We start from the raw sequence: 20,913 nt of genomic DNA, 5'->3' as shown, positions 1-20,913 counted from the left end.
TATTTTTGGATCAATTAATATGGGCTAAATACTTCCACAGAGCACATGGAAGAGTTACGACGTTGCAATTGCGATACATTATTAAAACAAATATTTCGTAGGACATACTTTAAAATGCTCATATTTACCAAGGATTAATCTCCAATCGGAATGACTTTATCCTACGAAATATGCAAGTAAAATTCGTATGAATATTACAAAAATGGAACTCCTCATTGAGCAGCGAGCGCAGAAACACAGAGATAGCTTTGATGCTGCATAGATGTGGGTTATATTTTTCAGCAACATCCGGGGGTAAATATCAGGTTATATTTTGCTTCAATAATTCGGGTGTAACCGGGTTGTATCTGGTTGTATCAGTTTACTCGGCATAATACACGTGACACTCCAGTAGATGCAGAGTATCAATATCTAGTCTATACATCAAAGAGGCACCAGGGTCTTTGTTTTGACAGGTTGTATGAGCATATTTATACATTTATAACACAGTTTCCAAAGTTCTGTGTTAGTTTTGATGACTTTCGGACCTCGGCAGTTTTGGGGGGAAATATCGGGCGTAATCTGGTATAACCCTAAAAGGTCTTGCCCCAATTATATATTATATAGCTCAAATTGGGTTTGCTATATTAGCGTTTGCGGGGTTTGTGACTGGGTTGGGCTCATTGAGTCGCGGCTGATGAAGCTGCGTATAACAGATTATTTTCTACCATGAGATGTTTTGATCCTTGTCTGCAAATGAATATTTTGCGCTACGTGCGGCAAGGCATAGCGAGCCATGACAAGTCTCCCATGCAGCTAGTATGTGCTGCCATGCCTCAAGCCCTCATTCAGAGCAGCTCCCCCCCTTTGTTTCGAAATCCGCTTCATTCGGACAAATCGGTCCTCCTTCATGTTCGAGTTAACGACACTGCACAGCGCTGAGCATGCCGTGCTGGATGTTGTACGATTAATATGAAAGTTGCGTTTTTGCTGAAGTGCTCAAGAATGAGTAAGCAGTATTTTAAAATAAGTAAATTTAGAAACAGACAACAGAATGACAAGCAGACTGAGCCAAAAGCCTAGCCAGTCATTGCCAAGTAGTTTCTGACGTAGAATACGTTGCAGAAAGTGTCACACGTTTCATAACGTTTCTTCACAAACTTCAAGAAAATTCAACTGACACTGACCACTGAAAATGACCATCAGAAAAATATTTTGCAACCAGCTCGAATAAGAAAGAAAGAAAGAGAGAAAGAAAGAGAGAAAGAGAGAAAGAAAGAAAGAAGAGAGACAGAAGTCACTGTGAAAAACTCACCTTCTGCAAATTTGAGCCCCAACGTGGGAGAGGGATTAGAAAACATCGGGGGAGGAGGAATGGGACCGATGTCGCTAACAGCAATGGGGGGATCGGGCAACGTAGAAAGCGTCAGGTGGTCCACAGGTTCTCCCCCTGCCGCCGGTGGCACTTCGGAAAAGTGGAGTGAGCTCATGTCTAGCAGGATAGCCGGTGCTGCAACGTTTCATTAAGCAGCAATTAGAGGAGAACTCCATAGACAGTATTGTAAAAAGTACTGTTAGCAATATACGAAAAAGCATCACCAGTATCCACCATGAAAACCACAAAAACTGCTTAATCATGTGCTAGTGGCGGCCTAAATATTCTTTCCGTTAAAGCAATTCTGCGTTGGATAACGTTTAAGTTTGCACTTTTTGAATGAAACTTTATATTCCACTTGGCCGAGGCTAATTAACCTGATGCTCCAATTCCAAACAGCAATAATGCTTTAAGAAGAGTTTTAAAAAGCCAGGAAAAAAAAAGGTCTAGTGAAAAGTGTTTTAAAGCAGAATGATACCTTTGTTTAATAAAAAACAAATTAAATAATAGATCAGTTTCAGGAGACAATATACCCATATTAGTCCTCCTTAAACGTGTGGTTCATCGACTACAAGGAATACATAAATTCTCGAGCCCGAATTATTTCCATAAACAAAGCAAACAATCAAAGCAACAATCAAAAGCAAAAGCATATTACTTTTAAGCTTGTAATGCAACAGTTCCTGCCTGAACTCTCAGTCCAGAGCAATGTAAACAAACAAACAATTAAACACCTTTCGGCCAATGAGGCTTTCGGCGGACTCATGAGGCGCCAATTTGAAAAATAAACAAATGTGATTGGTGGATCCGAAAGATTTGATTCGCCGTTTTGGGCACTGGAATTTGGATTCCCGAATCTCGAATCCCTGCCTAGGATTTGCGGATAACAAGAAGATTTGCACACTTTGTTTACAGCTTCACACCTAGCAGTGACTACAAAAGTAATTTAAACACAGCTTCACAACTCCACTGCAAAGTTACCAAACACCCCGATACTGGGTTTTTATTGGCTCAGAGCGGCACGGAGCATAAAATACTGTTGGCCCGTCCACTAACTTCAGCACCACGTTTGCTCATGGTACTGTGTTTGTTGTTTTTGGGCTGCCCCTCTGCTCTGGCACGGGCTACCAGAGATCAGGTCCACGGGAACCCGCTTCGTGAAATCCGTGCAGGAATCCGCAAACCTACAGAAGGCACTCAGAGCGTAGAACGCGGAGGAACCCGTTGAAGCGCGGAAGCCTGCGGTTTAACGTACCTGCAGTCGTTGGTCCTGCAGTGCTCTCATCCTGCTCTGAAGCTATCACAGTTTGGGCACAATGATCTGACTCGTCAACGGATAGTTTCCCATTGGCTTGTGTGGGGGAGGGGAATGCAATGTCTGCAACACAACCGAGCAAAAACACAATGCAAACTAAAATGCGCAGAAACAAGGTTTTTTTTTTTTTTTCAGCCACTAAACAGAGGCAGCTCGAGCAGGAATGCATGGGCAAAAAAGGCTAGAAGAAAAACGAAAAGCAATGTGCAAGGCCTAAACGTATGTTTCTTGGGTGCTTGGTTTTAGTAAAACTTTGCTGGGGGGCAAACATGACCACAGAGTTACATGTACACTTTTCATGAAACATAGCACGAGCTAAGAACAAAGGACAGCGCAGCAAAGCACAGCCGACACTCAATCTATGAACAGTTAGTTAGTGTTTCTCAAAAAAGTTGTTAATAAATTGAGGGATCCACAAACAGAGGTTGGGAATGAGCGGAAGAGCACTAGAAGAATAGGAAATGCATTGTGAGGTGGAATCACATTTACTTTAGAAAATATCTTGTAATAGCACTCTGCAGAACCGTATCGGTGCTGTAGAGAGCTGGGGATGGAAAAGGGGCGAGGGTACGATCGTCATGATTCGTCGCGGAAACATGTGAAATAGAGGGTTCATAAAGGGGGGGGGGAATAAGGAGAGGCATTTTGTTGCAGAAGGTACCGTTCATAAAGCCATAACTTGTAAATCGAGCGAACAAAATAACTAATAACTAATTAAAAGAAAAGGTGAATTGAAATGCGTACACACAAAGAACAACTGACATTAGTACGACACAACAGAAATAATAATGAGGACACACCAGAAGCACACAGCAAAGCACGCTCCTCCATAAGCCTCTTTTGCTTCAAACACTCCCAACCCTCACACCGTAGAAGATTTTGAAACCACCTCTCATTGAAACGGGTGAGCCACGCCGTCAAAGTGAGCCAATACGATCCAAGCGCCGCGCACAAATCACGGAAACAGGCACACAATAAAGACAAGCAAGCTATTTTTCGAAAGAGATGTATGTCTTCACTGGGAAACGAGCGCACAAGACTAGCAAAAGCACGGTTGGCTAGCTCTCGGACATCCTCACTGAGCCCTCACAGCCAACGAGTAAAAGAGAGAGGAGGAGGAGGAAAGAGAAGGGGTGGAATGTGCCCCTGACCAAAATAGATGCTTGACTCAAAGCAGGAGGGAGGGGGAGAGGGAGGGAGGGGGGGGAGAGAGAGAGAGAGTGAAAGGAAAGGCTTCGAGACTACAGTCGCGGTATTCCAGACAGGTCTCTCCCCGTGATGCTGGCGCACGGATTAATCTGGGTCAGATGGGGGGGGGGGGGGGGGGGGGGGGGAATGGAATCTCGGGGACGAAGGGACGTCCAAAATGTGATCTTAAGCAGAATGTGGAGGAGGGGGCCTTTGAACTAATTCAGGCAGTGAAGTACGCAGGGTATGTTGACCCTGAAGAAGTTTCAGAGACCAAGTGCTCATCACAGGAAGCTCTGATGTCACGTGTAATGTAATTAGAACACTATGTGTAAAGAGAGAAAGAGCATCCGATGTAACCATAATTCACATAAGAAACCACATAATAACCACATAAGAAAATTCAATACACGACAGAGTTGAGACCGATACCACTATGTTAGGTATGGGCCGACAATCTTTCCGGCTACTTTTTTTTCGTAAGAAAAGTGCTTGGATATTAAATAGGCAAATTTAATAGGCAATTTTAAATAGGCAAAAGGTCAGCGCTGTTTCAGAAGCTGCAATGGTGTGACGTTGCTCCATAAGAGGAACAGTGGGAGCGCGGCATTCCTTTCTCTCAAGGTCGCGGCCTCGGTTCTTAGGGAATGACGATTTCTCATTTTCCCCAGAGAGGAAATTCCGAAATAAACTCTCAATATCCGGGCGTCCGCCCTTGTCATGTATTTTGTCGAATAACAGTCAAATTACGGCACTATTTCGAGTGAGATTATACCGTGGTCAGTGATCCAGGAGGAATAAAATGACACTAGTTTTGAAATCGACTGGAGTGGATTGCAACCATCCCTTTAATGATCAGAGCTCGCACCCACCACTTCGCTGTTTTAATGATTTCTGCTCCAATCACAGGTATATTTACGGCACATACTAGGGGATATATACTGCCCCCCCCCCCCCAAACTGCAAACCAAATGTAACACCACCATATCACAAATCAAAGTGGGAGGAATCACTCAATGCCAAGAAAGCAGGCAAGCTCATGCCTAAATACATCATGATTAGAGCCTGAAATTTCAGAGTTTAACCAGATTCTTTTCCCCGAATTGAGGGTTGCCTCCTTAGGGTGAAACCCCGATTTTTACACGGGGAATTGCCCTCACTGAGACGTCTGCATGAATGCACACGAGCTCGTTTGGCAGCAAACGCAGTTACATCACTGTTTGTAACAAACCGTTAGTTAGTTTGAGCAACTGAGCCTGATTTCTGCTTGAACTTTAGCATACTGAAAGTTTTTTCCACCCAAATTTGCAGGAATTTACAGCATGCGTTTATTTACCAAATTTTTTATCCCCCGAATTTAGAAAAACAATATTTCCCGAAAACTTCAGGCTCTTATCATGACCAAGCGGCTGAGGAAGCCAGTTCCAAGCAGTGGCTAATAAAAAAAAAAGAAAAAAAAAGAAAAAGATAACTGGGCTGAATGATACATAAAGAAAGATTAGGACTTCCTAATATAGTATAGAATTGATAGTAACGCTGTTTGGAGCGTGTGAGCATTTGGTTACATTCGTAGAAAGAGTCCAAATACGAATATAGGTTCTTGAGGTCAAGTTGGAGGTCAAGCAGGTCAGAAGCAGACAAGACACAACGACAGACACGATCACCAGCAAAGAGATGAATAGATGAGGAAACAGAATTAGTCAGACGGTCAGTGCTAATAGAAACGAAGAATAGGAGGGGACCTGGCCTTAGATCCTTGAAGTGTGCCAGACAGCGCAGGAAATAAGAAAGAATCATTTATTAAAGTAGCCCGCGAACAGTTGCACGGGCAACCTTGGAACCCAGTAAGGCCAAGGGGGTGCAAGTTCAGCAGAGACAGAGTTTATAAAGAAGGCAGGAGTGACAAACGGCACTGAAAGCCCGGGAAAAGTCTAGGTAAATGGTGTCGGTCCGTGCGTTATTTCCCCAAGTTGCGTTGAATATATCTGGTCAGAAAAAGCATTCTAGCTACACTTTCAAATAAGGACTAACGGCAGAAAACACTGAGACACGGACGGAAGCGTGAAACTTGTTTTGAGCGGAACGAAGAGCAATGTCGTCTTGCAAAACGCACCTTTCTGAGTTGGGCTGCTGAGGTCACGCTCAGAAAGCAACACACCACGCTGAATGAGCTCTTCTTTCGTGGAACGCATGGAAATCTTGCGCTCGAGGGCTGAAAGTTGCACATGGGAATGCGTAAGTGAGCATTATGGCAGACAATATGGAACATGACATGACGTTACTTGTTCTAATTCTAGATACAGAAATGTTTGGAAACAATGTCAGACACAGTCTGGAATAACCAAAGCTAGCTTTATCTTATCGGACCACTCCCTTCAAAGGTGACCAGCCGAACTGTGCGATTACAGCGACGCAGGTGGTGCGACTCAGCACCGCTGCCGCTTCCTCCGCGGTGCGTTGAAGCCAAAAACGGCGTGAGGAGTCCCTGAGAACATGTGACTTTTTTTTGCCTGCGTGTGGTCGTCTGTATAGAAAGGGGTCCATTGTTGGGGAGCTGGCACAAAGAGCTACTGCACCAAGTGCAAAAGGGCTAGACAGTGACATTTAATGGAAAAGACTGATCTAAATGATGTTTTTACATACGTCGATTCTTATAAATTTAAAAAAAAATTTTTTATGAAAGTGATATGCTTGACTCCTCTAATTTTGAGATATTTTTCTTTTTTTTTTTTGCAAATGTATTATCGAGAGTCATGAGTAATGCCACAGTGATCTGTCCCTGCATTCATTTTGCCCACCTGAAGGTTCTTTTACATGTCTCAGAGCACACACAGTACCCCACAGTTTATGGCCTTCATGGAAGGTGATGTGACGTGTGTAAGTAAGCAGTCCCCTAATATGCATGCAAGTGGTTCTTAATGCATGGATTACGAAAACATCCTCCGAGGCTGAGGCTGGTGCTAAAACACTTAGTTGGCTTTCGGAACTGTGCAGGTAAGAATGCAGGGCGTGATACTAGAAAATGGTTCAGCACATTCATGCACAATGTGGAGGCTTTGAAACGGGATTCAAATTCACATGAGACATATGGATTGAATGACAGCCATTTAATTATAGTGGGATTTGGACTGAATCTCTTTGCTGCAGATGGATTTGATCATCTCTGTACGGGGGGGACCTCATATTTCAAGTCAAACCATTGAACCCAAGTCATTTTTGTACTTCAAAGCTTTTGATCTGAAGTATGTCAGAGACTTGCTGGATCTGCTGGCTCATATGACAAATCTGGACTTAAAAAAAAAACTTGGAACTGACATGGAAGCTATAAATCTGGATACAAATGATTTGACCTGCTGACACAAAGTTAAATCGGAACTTCATTTGGGTTGGATTTAAAAAGTCATCCTCAAAGTAGGGGTTTGATTTGAACGCTTCAGCTTCATAGGAGATCGACATCATTAGGTGCACATACATTGCGTATATTTGCATGCATGTGGCAACGGAGTAACAAAGTAGAGACGTACAATTAATTCACTAACACTAAAATTAACGTGGGGACAGTTATAATAATAGGTTGTCCTCAAACCGTCAAAAGTAGCAGCAAAACATGTAGTTCCTTCACATCTGAAAAAACCTGAACTTATTCAGACTACGGATGTAGTTTTCAAGCACGGTTGCCAAATAATAAAATCAACTTTGGTTTGTACGTTATATACACTAGATGCATTGATGGAAACGTCGACGCAGCTTTCTAGCATGATTACCAACTCAAAAATGCAACCTTGGCTCGGACGTTGCTTTCAGCTGGCCCCGAGAAACTTGGTTCCGCTTGTATCTATTTGACAAAGTGAGTCTGCAAGTGGGCATAACTGTAAGGCCGTAATTTTTTCTCAGTCCTTTTATGAGGTATTGTATGCAAGATATTTAGAAGAATGAAAAATTGTCACGTTTCTTTCCGTTGCACTTATCAAACACGCAAAAGAGCTGCACGATAATCATGTTTACAAGGGTCAGTCCATTGGTTATTATTGTCACGTTACGTCTACATTACGTTCCCAAGAAGACAATGCCGCTGTATGTTTGTCTACTTGATTGTACGATTGTTGTGATCAAGAAAGTCAAGCCAAGTCACATTCGGACACGGTGCAAGAATCAATACTGACTGCGTGAGGTCTGCTCAAACTTGTCGCTTTTCCGTTTCCGCTTCCACTTCCAGGGCTTGAAGAGGCGACTCAGGGCAGCTAGCCTACTGGCATGTTTGCTCACTTCCATGCTGCCTGTGCTCCCTCCCGAGATGGGCACGCGTGAATTAGAGCCAAGGGAACCTGTCCTCATGTTACTATTGGTGCACCTTTGCCCTGCAAAAAAAGAAGAAGAAAAAAGGAAGATTAACACAGACGCTTCTCGCATACATTTTCAGACGGGCAACAGGGTTTAAAAAGGGGAGCAGTCTGCATTGAGTATCATGCATGCTGTTAAGTGACCATTTTGCAAAAACAATTTGCTTAGCACAGCCTTTCAACAAACTCTCTCTTTCCAGAACACTGCAGTGCAGCAACTTGGCACGTGTACAGTGTTTTCCTCTATTCTGCGGACATCACCAGTGTGGCGGAATGGAGAGTGTGCGCAACTGAGTCATTCTAGTCTTACTAAAAAAATGTGACAGATACTGCAAAACAAAGACCTAGAAGAATGACTGATCTGCAACGTTTAATGCCCACCTTTGTTAAAAAGTACACTGAAGTAATCACTCACCATGTGCACTTTGTGCATAAAACAGAGTTGAGTGTTGTACGTGTGTTGTATAGTACTAAAGGTGATACTTTCAAAATAGTTTGTGTAGAACTGACCAACAGTGTTACGAAGCATTACAGAACATGGAAAGCATAAAATTGCAGAATTTTGCACTGACTACTTTTCGAGTACCAGTGGGGTTGAAAAGACGAATCCTCACATTGCAAGAGCACCAATTAATCCAAGACACCATCCTACCTCGTCGCCGCAGCACAGCACGGACATTTACAACAATGCACCACCACAACGACAGAGCTTCGCTGCCGAGCCCTAGTATCAGATCTAATCCAAGCAACCTGCCAAGTTCATTAGTGTCACTAATTGGATAAACGATCCACGTGACTAAGAAAGTCTCGAAATAGAGGCGCAGTCACAGAAACATGCCATAAACCATGTTAAGTGTCACTCCGGCGACAAAACGGACGGGCAGTCAGTCGATCACTCACCCCTTGACATGTTTTTTTTAGCAACAATGGCTCACTTTTGTTACGTTCTGTTTTATTCATCCTCCAGTCTTTTTCTTTCTTATTATCACCCTCAACGTAGGAGCAACAAAGTCAAACATATCGACAGCGGGATAGTATCGTCACGATACGGACGTAAGTAAAAACAAACAAGTAAATACCTGAAATCTACAGGCGAGACCTCAAACATTACATGGGGGTCAACGGCCTGTAACATGATTCAACGTTCCACGCGCATAACATGAGCCAAGGCGCTGCCAAAACCTACTCACATACCGGACATCTTCTCGGAGGCGCACTCAAAAAAAATCCGTTAGTTAAATGAGAAATCAGATCCGACACTGGCTTCCGTGATTTCCCGTGGCATTGCGCCTATCGCGAGGCACTATCACATCCGAAGGGGTCGAATCTGGGGTATCGGGAATTAAAATCAATTTCCAATGACACACCTCGCAGGGAAAATGCACTGCGGCTTCGTCCGATCTTGCTCCGTCGCTCACCCATGGCGGCTGTCTCAGCAGACGATCGTCTCTCGCGGCCTTAAGAAGCAGACGATGGTAACGAAGTTGGTCCGCGAGCAGACGACGCATTATTCATGACGGTCATGCCTCAGAACTGTTCTCTAGACTACAATCAAACGCAGTACACACTGCGGTGATCTCAAAAAGCCATCAGCGTATTGCTCAGAGCCAAAAGAAAAATAAAAACATCACGTGGCCTGCCAAGATTCTTGAAATGCCCCATAGAGGGCGCCACGTCCGCTCGCGCTGCAGACGACGTTCTCTGCCCCAAGAACCATCGCAAAATCTTTTTTTTTTTTTCCTCCCTTTGGTTACGCGGCAATGACGGCCAAAAACTTCGAGTGAGCACCCACTAAGGAGTGTCAGAGGAAACATATGCAAGAGTTTTTTTTTTTTTTTATGAGAGGCTCCGGGAATCTCCTGCAAGCGTGTTGCAGCGCTTTCAAAAGCTGACTTCTGCAAAAGCGCGTTTATTTCATGACAGACGATAGTTCTAATGCAAGTTTCAAAGAAATAAGAGAGAGAGAGAGAGAGACCGTATTCTCACGCGTGTAGGACGTAACGGTGCATCGAATGCGAGGGCGTCTGAAGTGTACCGTAACAGGCTCTGTAAGGTCAAGGCTGCGAGGGAAGGACTTACGCGCGCGATGGTTGAAGCAGAACTAGCAGAACCTCTTCGAACCATTACGGAATTGATGTATCTCACCATTATCCAGTCGCGAAGGGTTACGGTCCGCTGCTAACGCGGCTACTAGATCGCATACCTATCCTACATGCACTGCATTAGCATTCTGAACAAATGAGGCACAAGTCCATTATTCTCGAGCACACCTGCGTTGAAAAGTCGCAACGAAAAAGCTGAATATGAATGAATATTGCGAGAGAATGCTACGATCTGCTGACGTTTCATGTCTGCTTTGCATGTTATATTTCATACTTTATTTCGCTAGAGCTTTACAACGTTGGAAGACTACCTTACGACACCCGGGTCTTCGGAACCACGGTGATTCTGTCAAACAGCTCCACAAAATGACGGTGTGTTGAAAAAAAGAAATAAGATACGCACGACTTGAGGCAATCCGTACATCACTGAAAAATCGTATCGCTAGTACAGTCAAACTCCTTTATAGCGAACACCTTTTTAACGAAAATACCACTACAGCAAATTTTTTTTGCGGTCCCGCTGGAGCCCCATAGGTCCAATAATGGACATCATTTTTAACGAAAATACCTTTACTGCAAATTTTTTTTGCTGTCCCCTGAGTTTCGTTGTAAAGGAGTTTGACTGTACCACTAATTAGTGCCTAAGAAATGCAACCATTTTATGCGGTTTTAAAGCGGGGTACTCAAGCGCTTGGGTACTCTGTGATGAAACTGCCTTTTTATCTCGGATACGCGCGAAGTTCCTCTTTTTTTCCCACTCGTTTAGCTCTATCCCCCACACACCATAATTTGCCATCCCGTACCGATGCTAACCGGTACGTCCTGGTAACGTATGCACCAGTGCCTGACTTTGCAAATAGCTAGCACGAGACAGACACAGCGTACGACCTCGCCAAGCGATTGGAAACAGAACGACGTACAAAGTGCCAGTCAAACAGTCTACACCTGCGTCAAAGTAACGGTACAGAATTTGTCGCGCGCTCGAGGTCGGTATTTTACACGTACCGACGACGGCGCCCCTCAACAACGGGGCGCGACAGGTGGTTGATTGTATAAGACCTCTACCCGAGAAACGTCATCATGACGTTGGCGACGTCATGACAAGCGTCAGCCATTTTCACGTTTTCTTACGACAACTACGGTTTCCGCATTGAAAAATCGCGTAGTTCGTCATCGTACAATACTGCCACCACGAAAAGTGGCCACCATTCGGAGGAGCTTCGCGCAAGCGACGTTACAACGTGACGTAGGTGAATACACTGTGCCAGGGTCACGTCATAGCTCCATTCCGATAAATATGCGAAACAAGGCATACGAGCAAAAATATCAATCAAGCCAATAAAACACAGAATAAAACTATGCAGACCGTACGCGCTTTAGGAAAATGATACGACAAAAAAGAGCTGTCAGATAAAGATCATGTTTGATATGAACAACTTCCCATACAGCAAAGGTCTCTAAGAAAACACGCTACCATAAAAAGTAAACAAAATGAACGACGCAAGGTCATGACCCCGTCATTAACATGCAAGTCAGAGCGTAATGGGTGATCCCTAAATAGCGGAAAACGCGGTAGTTACTCCGAGTCCGCCATGTAGCGTGATAGCGTGGACTGCTTTCCATTTTGGGAGCAGAAAAGAAATCTCCCACAAGCTCCCCGCGGAATCAGAATGGCACTGCTACCGCGGAGTCTCCACGGGAGCTCAGCGATCAGCATTGCACCCTGTCACGCACTCAATTTTTTTCGTTCTTTCTATTTATTCAACGCACGTTCTTTTTCTTTCAAGAGCGAACTATAAATTTCGTGGCAAAGTGTGTTTCGACATAATAGTCTCAACGTCGACTCCGCCGTCCACCTCCACCAAGTACACGAACTTGTACAACTCGCTGCTAAGTTTACTCGGGGAGTTTTTTTTTTTTTTTTTTTTTTGCTTCGCCCCCTTTTCTAGGGTAAGTATCGCTTCAAAAGAAGAACGTGAAGGCATCATTAGCTTTCGTCAATGGAGAAGTAAGGGGCGGGGACAGCAAATAGATAAAGATGTACTCTAGAGACGGAACTACACTTTTTTTTTTTTTTGTTATCCACATACCCTTAGCCGTGTCGAGCCAAATCGGTAGGCTCAGAAGGAAGTGTAGGGGGTCTCTTTCGGGACAATCGCACAGGTGGGGACATTCGTTGTAGTAGCTTTTTATTTTGCTCGATCGTTCTTTTTGTTACTATACCTGTACGTTGTTGATTTTTTTTTGTCTTTTCTGGACAAATAGTCTTTTCTTCTAAAGCTAGCTGTTCTCGACCACCTTCTGTCCGTCGATTTATAACCTATACCCCAAGAATGGCATCTCCGGCGCTGAAGTAGAACTTCATAATATACAGGGTGTGCGCGGATAAACTCCAGTGGTATTTGCACACTTAACCCGTCGTTAACTTAGTCGACAAACTTCCGGTGGCGCACGATAGCGCATCTACGCGTCCGAAAGCCACAGAAAAAAATCGTGGAGGCCATACTCAGCGTAAAAAAATAACCAGAGAGACGAAAACGTCGTCTTCCGTGTATTACAATAGGGCAACATGGCCGTCTCACGGAGAGTTGTGTACAGCTACCGCTAAGGGGCGCTATCGGTCCAGTTTACGCTTATCTGGGATAACGTGTTTCCAATTTGAAAAGAAAATTTGTTAAAAGTAGTGTAACCCGAAGAGTTTCTATACATATAACGTTCCAAACACTACGTTGGCTTCTATAGTGGTTAAATACAGAAGGGCAAGGGCGAGCTAGTACATCATTATAGCGGTGAGACCCGAGACACGGAGGGAAAGACAAGACTACACGATCTCAAACCCTAAACACAGAATGAAAAACACCGGCAATGCTGTTCTTAGCTTAGACACGACTATACATTTGACTACAGAGGGCGTTACGTACCAGACAAACAGCAACGCCATTCCGATTCCCCCACCCACACGCGAATGTAATGCGCACCATGATCACAGACCACGTGATAAGATAAGGCGCAAGGATAAGACTATTTCCTTGTTCGCACGCGACCAAGGGGGGATTTAATCTGGGTCTAATTTGAGGCACTCATTACTGATCAGATCAATGAGAGCGAGAGAAGTTTTAACAAATACGAAATTTAAAAAAAAATAGAAGAAAAGGTCATTTATGCTTCCCGCATAAGTGCCGATCACTAATGCGCTCTAATTGGAGGGATAAAGAAAAGGAAGAGTCATTCGGCGCTGCGTTCAACGAAAACTGATGTGAACATAGTACAAGCCGACAATTCCTGGAGTATTTACACGACATGGGTTAGAGAGCACGAGCACGGGCCCTCGACCCGGCTCGCGGGCCCGTGCCAGGCTTCTTATCGGCTGTGTGCTCCGGGCCGGGACGACAAGCATGCTTCCGAGAGTTTGGCTCGATCGGGTCACGCAGCTAATTCCATTCAGCACGTGCTGGCGTCATTGCTGCGCATATATATTTGCAAAAGTCAAACAAAGGACACTGCATTATGCGCATGATTCAACCCCCTTGATAGAACCTTCTCAAAGCCTCTTCACTCCTAACTCCTGACATCTGTCGCGCGAGTATTTGTTTTTATTGTTTTTAAATATCGTAGCGAATGTTCGTGTATTAGATTCGCGGTCTGACTCGATTATTGAATTCTATATTTCAATTCCGTATCGGAAAATACACGAATGTATCAATAGCAGCAGTTCCCGGGAAAGGTAGTCGGTTGGTTACATAACTACTATTTGGTTTCTCTTTTAAAGCGATCTTTCGCACAGCCCTATAGATCAAATCACAGAGACGAACACGGGAGAGCATGAAACGGTTCCAAATCGTGACGTAGCAGTGTCGGGTCTTCCCGGAAAATATTTAGGGCCGAGGGTTTCGGGGTTTGATACACTTCAGAGTAAAAATATGGTGCCAGACACGGGTGGCAAATAGATTCCAGGTTAAATAAGTACTTCTAACACTGTTCACTGCGAAGAAAATAATGAGATCGTTTAATGACACTGCCTCGACAAACCACTCCTCCTTCAAACCCATTTCCAAGGCGTCCAAGCACCTCGGCAGCAACGCGTAACCAGCCGTTCCGTTCGAAACACATATCCCTTCGAGACAAGCAACAGGCAACCTTGACACAGAGCCAATTATGCGGAGCCTGCAAACGCAGCCACGAGGAGTCTTTCGCATTCCAAAGCACTGAGGACATTCAAGAGGCAGTAGAACTTCACCAGCGGCTCACACGCGAACGAAAGAGACGCCGGAACGTGATATACTCACGCTCTGAGACCTCACGCGATACAAGGTTTCCCTGAAGGCAGAAGAAAAAAAAAAAAAAAAATGCGGGTGACGTTCCCGCATTTATTTATTTTCCTCGCGCGGCGGCAAGGTTACAAAACGCGTACCATAAGTGAAAGTGTGAACCGGTTTGGCGCGTTTGCGAGCAAACCCGTTGCGTCCGCACGCGATGGAGCGATGAAGGCATGTTGACAACGCGCGAGTTGAAGTGGCTGCGTCGGTAAACAAGCACGCAGAAGGAAAACAGAGGCCGTCGGGAGTATACGGAAATATTGTGAACTCACATTCACGCGGAAGGAACGTACGATTTAAATCAATCTGCTCGCGAGTATCCTCTCTGCCAAGTCGCTGGTGCGCGCGCAAGCTGCTATACAAACATCGCGTAACGAGATTATCATCGTAAACAACGAAATTTGGCCGAGGCAGACCAACAATTAGGGACGACACAGATAAGTAAGCCTCAAACGCCCAGAAATTAACGAATGCAAACAACTCAGGGAAAAGAGGTGCTGACGCCAGGAATCGAACCTGGGTCTTCTGATTTCCGGTCAGATATGCTAACCACTACACAGATTATCATAAGTCTTGTACCGCAAGCAGTGAACAAGATCAACAGTTTTTTTTTCCCAGACATTTTAGTTCTTTTGGGGACCGGATAGCATTCCCACAGCGGTTACCCACCTTCGGGTATCTAAATGCACGCGAGTTCACGCGAAGCTTAGGAACTATACTTGCAGTGCTCGGGAGTAAATTTCAGGGGTAGGGGATCAGGGTTCCGGAGGTGCCACTCAAAAATCATTCCAGTTTTATCAGAACCTGGAATGGAATGGTAGTTTTTGTTCCAACCCAATGGTTTTTGCCCTTGCGCCTCTTGAACCCTACCTGCCACGATGAGGAGGGAAATAACACTGTCGAATGTTAACCGGAATTCTTCAGCACTTCAAAACTATAAAGAGAAGCTCTCCGCGGTCACTCAAAACTTGATGCAAGAATACAATGTGATGGGACGATGTGGGGAATGAAATAATCAGACCCCTTCACAATAAGGTTCGAAGTCCCATGGCGTCCAAAAAATGTCAAGAGAGCTTTGAGGGCACAGCATTGGTGGGCTGGATTTTGGCCAGGGATCAATTAATTTTCAGAGGGGGGGGATGACAGTTGTCCATTGGCGGGAAGCCAGGAGGGACATTGGAACAACTGTCTCCCTCTCAGCAGGGCAATACTCGTCAGTCTCAGAGACGAAATGGCTATGCCTCTGCTGGGCTGTCGGCCCGTTAATTCCCCACGACACCACAATGGGCTGGAAGCCACTAGAGAACCAGCTGGAGAAAGGAATGGAATTGGAATGGTAGCCCTCATTCTGCAACTCTGCAGGGTCTAACAGTAATCTTGGGGGGGGGGGGGGTAGCAGCTGGAATTGCTGCCCAATTTACCCTTCTTTCTTCTTTTGAGCGTAGATTACTACAAAGCTCGTTGCACAGTCCCAGCAAAACTTCAATGCCAACATCGTGCCTCACTGCCAGTATACAAAGGAGCGGCTGACATAATTACTTTCTCTCTCTCTCTCTCTAATAGCGTCACCATGGCTGGCGCGGAACGTTCGCTGATCCTGTGGCCACACGAAGCGTCAACGCAGAAACGAGGGAAGTGTGGTACAACAAAGAGAAAGGCTAAATGAACGCTACAAAAAAATATATAAATAAAAAGATGCAGGCGACTTATCGAGCTGCGTCCAGGCACGCGCCTCGACGCAACAAGGCCACGCGCGGCTGAATGCCTTGGAGGAAGTTGGAGGAAGTGAAAGACAATGTCTGTGCGTGCGACTAAAGAGCAAATTATGTGGCATAGAGCAACGGCGGATAGTGTGTAGTAGAGACAAAAGCGACGACGACGACGACGACGACGACGCTGGAAGGCTTAGATTACAGCGCAAGGAGGAGGAGGCGCCGGGGCTTTAAATGCGATTCGCCCACTTCAGTACAACCTTGTTCATCACATAATGCGCCCAATGTCCAGGAAGAAAATTATTTTCGACGTGTCCTAGTCGGCGAGAGACGAGAGAGAGAAAACCTCAAAGACACCACTGCGTCGGTTTGGTTGCTCGTCAGGAAAAAGGTAACGGAATCTTTCCCGTTACCATGTTCCCAGGCAACTTGAGGCTCGCGTCGTGTTTGTCTGTTCCAGCCTCAGAACAATTACTTCCCATAATGCTCACCAGATTCCGCTGCCTCGTACTTGTATCGTATGTGCGTGAATGAGAAGAATGTAGGAGAGAGTGTGATGAGAGAGAGAGTGTGCGTGCCCCGTCAGCTAAATGCGCGTTATACTCTCAAACCAGTAGTCTCCGTGCGCTCCTTAGCCTCGTTCCCAGCGACGACACAACAGGGGCGGACTGCCAAAAATTGCTCTTCCCACTGGGATGAATACTGGTTGGCCGCCGTATCTTTAATGAGTAATGGCTGACGATAACGTAACATTCCATAGAACTAGTCATCCGGTAAACATCTGACTAGCATGTATCGACGTTCGAAAGATCACGGGAAAAGATTGACCGGTAGTCAAGAGATACGTGGTTCAAAGTCCCGACGCTATCTGGCCTTTTCCATACTTCAACTGTTCCGTTTCTCCTTCCGCCTCCACTACTGTCCCATGTTTGTTTCTGTTTCTGTTACATTATCGTTTCGGTATCTAAGGTATTCTACAAGGTTTTCTCACTGCCGGAGATGACTGCCGTGATATTATCCACTTCGCTCGAAAACTTCGAATGAAAGCTGACACGGATGCAAATTAATCGATTGTTACGAGCTTATAAAGAAGATTTAAAAAAAAGCCTCGATGTGGGCACACGACAGAATATGAAGCTCGCCTCAGTTATGCCATTTTATCATTCCAAAACTACGCAGGGCAAAGAGTCACTATTCTGCAAGGATATCCGTATGTTCTCCGTTCAAATTTATGAGACCTCGTATTGGACGAGCAAGGAAACAAATATCGAGCACGCCAAGCCACAGAAATAAAAATACCGATCATTTAGCAGAAATTACATGAGAGAGAGAGCTGAAGTTCATCAATGAGGAATTCCATCATGACCACGTGACCTTCAACGTCCCAGTCCACGCCTACGTAGTATACAGCAACCACGTCATACTCGTGGCAGCCATTACGTAAGGTGACCTTGAAATGGCAAGACGACGAGCGTGTGACCTCCAATGCGCCCGCTGCTGACCTCTCCACATCCGACATCGGCGCACACGCCTCAAATACTTGGCATAACTGGGTACAGTCAGTACCCACATAAAAACTTTCGCGACCTCTATAGCCCTTGACACATGGGATCTCATATATATATACGCCTTCCCGAAGAAGTTTCGTTTCCACCACTGACGCGCGACGAGGGAGAATATCCTTTGGATGCTCCGATGGTTTTGGAAAGAGGAGATAGACCATCTCCTTTGAGACCAAAAAGGCGAAACCTCGAACACAGCGTACGATGTCCCTGACGTCTGAAGACTATGTTTACTGGCCTAAGCTTTTCCCCCTCAACAGTCCTTCTGCACACAGAATAAAGGAACGTGATAAAGCCTCCGTTTTGCTTTTAGTCTGCTAAACGTAAACACGATAACACGCATGTTTGCACAGTTTTCAGAACCAGAGACATTTGCGCAATGTCGATAATACAACTTATCATGAGAGAACTGATGTTCTGAGGCCGGAACAACACAGAAGGGACAGACACATACAAAGCCTCAAGCTGAAGATGTGGGTTCGAGTCCTACAGCTGGCTAACCTTTTCAGTGACTTTCATCTTTCAACTTATCAAGTCAATTATCGAATTCATCACCTCAAAATAAAGATGTTGCTTTTCACGAAGGAGGCACTGATAAGAGGGGGGGGGGGGGGGATACTGATACAGATTAATTACTGCGAATGATCAGATAGAGATACTAAACACTATAATTACTTCGCTAATATGATATTCTGCTTAGTACTGACATTATTTGCCCTTCCTCACAATTTGGAAAGTGGTAAACGAACACGAATCTCGAAAGTTGCGCTACTTTTGGCTTTTAAGCTCGAGTTCAACTTGTGCCATATCCCTCCCCTTTGCTTAGGGGAGATATCCATTGGAAAAGAGGAATTATTTTAGTGTTCGCAGGTAGCTCACGAGGCGTTTTCGGCCACCTTTCCCAGTTCTCTAAGGTGCCACTTGGCCTTCTCAACTATGTCCCGGTGTTGTCCTAGCACGGTGGCAACGCCGACTTCCTTCTGACGCGTCGTGTCCGAAGATGACATTGTTCTGCGCCACTGCGTCACAGGTGTCAAATAGTCCTCTCCTCATCCATCATCTCGAAATAAAGTTGTTGAGACAGCTACTGTTTTCCATAGCAGTTTACCGATCGCGTAATGAGTTGTAGGAATGTCAGGCCAGATGCCAGATTTTGTTCGTCGTAGCTACTATTAATTCTTCGTGGCCTCCCAGGCAGTTCGCCTGGTTCTCCATGCATATACCTAGGTACAGCTTGGGACAAAAGTTTACGGAACACCGGGGTGTCACATTTGTCCATTGGGGTGACACCCAAGCAGCAAACAGGAGCGGACACATATACAAGGAGATGGACAGAATAAACGGTCACCCGTTTCTTATTTGAACTCCTCTTGATAGCTAGCACGAGACCGCGGTGATGAAGAAATACGCAACTGCTGTGTTCCGTAAACTTTTGTCCCAAGCTGTACTTGTACTCATTTGTGTGGGCGACTGAAATTTAAATTTCGAAGATAGCTTTCCACGCTATTGCTGCAGCTCCCTCCAATCTTCATTCATTGTTTTTGTCATGCTGTACTTAAGTTTTCCACCGATTCTGCAACTTCAGTGCACATGTCAAGTTGCTGTTGATTCCTTCGTTGCCGTCTCGCAGTTCGCCTAGAAATATGCTGAATAATGCGGTTGACAGCGGGCATCCCCTACTTCACGCGTACGACTTGTCTTACCCTCCCTGATTGAATTCGTTTGGTAATGTGCAGAAGCGATCTGTGCGCATGTTTTGGATTGCAGACAGCATGCCTACTGGGAGGCCCGTCTTTGGTAGCTTTCCTCTTAAAGCATCTCGTGCAGAACGGCGTCGTACGCCTTTTCCGAGTCGAGAGAAGCTAGATACATGTCATTCCCAGTCTTCTGGGTTCTATAGCTAGCATGAGTTTGGTAGCAACTCGCTTCTTCTGTCACGTCGGAATCCATTGGGGACTCGCATAATTTATGGTCATATGACGTCGCCATGCTTTCGTTTACGATGGCAGCAAATAATTTGGCTACACTGTAGTGCAACGCTATAGGCCTGTGGAAGTGAATATATTCTTGTTTCCTTTGGCCTTTATATATTAGCCGAACTTTACTTTGTTTCCACTCTTCGGGAAGTCATTTAGTTTAAAAAAAAGCATTAAATGTTTATTTTGGAATGCGGTTCGATTACTCCTAAAGATTCGTTTAGCATTCAGTCTGGGCCTGCTGCTTTACGATTCATTAGTTCTTTTCATGCGCTTCGTCAAGTCGTGTCTTATTGGCTTTAAAATCTCACGTTCGTGCTGGGATCCTATAGGGCAGCATTGAAGGTTTGATTCTGTTTTATTCCGTTTCGTGCGTGTCCTCTTGTTGTTGCCGAAAGAATCGTCTCATATTTCTCGATTACCTCTTCATTGCAGTCTTCCGATAGGAGGCGAAGGTTATGTCATGCCCCCCCCCCCCCCTTCAAAGTTCCCCCGTATTTAGGACACCTGCTCTAGACGTATTTGGCAAGCGTTATACCCGATTGGCGTCTTGGATATTTCGCCAAATAAGAAACAAGGAGAAAGGAAAACACGCGGCAAAACTCGACAAGTAGGCAAAAGGCCATACAACAGGTGCATAAAAATATTCAGGAGCTCTTCCGAAGACGGGGTCTCTCATATTTCTGTCCTATTCACTTTCCCACTCCATATTTAATGACGTCGTCACCTTTACATACTTTCTCCTCTCTGACTAGAGGTCGCAGTAAAGAAGACGACGAAGAAAAAAAAACTGACCGTCATTTACGTAGAACAATGTACCGCTGGAGAGAGAGGTTCCGATAAATTTTTGAGGGCAATAAAGGTAAACGACCATAAGAAAGCTGCCTGGCCCGCATGCATGTTTCAGCGAGTTCCAGACATTTTTACCAGGGATGAGGAAAGAAGGCTTTTAAATTCCGCCTTAGCGCCACGAAGCAACTGTGGCTATATGAGCGGCGTACGAAACGTGGACAGATGGAGAGAGGACAGCAGGAAGGAGTGGGGGACA

The 20,913-nt window shown here is 45.1% G+C and overlaps 1 protein-coding gene across 10 annotated transcripts in view; it reads right to left on the bottom strand.

The window, feature by feature from the left end:
• Positions 1-20,913, bottom strand: part of LOC135398831 (phosphatase and actin regulator 1-like) — a 50,290-nt gene that overhangs the window by 8,036 nt on the left and 21,341 nt on the right. For 7 of the 10 annotated variants that reach the window (XM_064630334.1, XM_064630335.1, XM_064630339.1 and 4 more), the window contains 4 exons: positions 8,021-8,215; positions 5,971-6,069; positions 2,610-2,732; positions 1,295-1,489 (listed from right to left, as the gene is read on the bottom strand). In XM_064630334.1, coding sequence (XP_064486404.1) covers positions 1,295-1,489; positions 2,610-2,732; positions 5,971-6,069; positions 8,021-8,215 — 612 coding nt within the window. Of the gene's footprint in view, positions 1-1,294; positions 1,490-2,609; positions 2,733-5,970; positions 6,070-8,020; positions 8,216-9,564; positions 9,789-20,913 lie in introns of those variants that run through there. The other 3 variants (XM_064630338.1, XM_064630341.1, XM_064630344.1) reach the window with 3 other exon arrangements.

The sequence above is a fragment of the Ornithodoros turicata genome, chromosome 6, assembly GCF_037126465.1.
Source record: "Ornithodoros turicata isolate Travis chromosome 6, ASM3712646v1, whole genome shotgun sequence".
Taxonomy (NCBI): Eukaryota; Metazoa; Arthropoda; class Arachnida; order Ixodida; family Argasidae; genus Ornithodoros; species Ornithodoros turicata.
The sequence above is the reverse complement of the archived record's forward strand: the minus strand, read 5'-3'. Positions and strand labels throughout refer to the sequence as shown.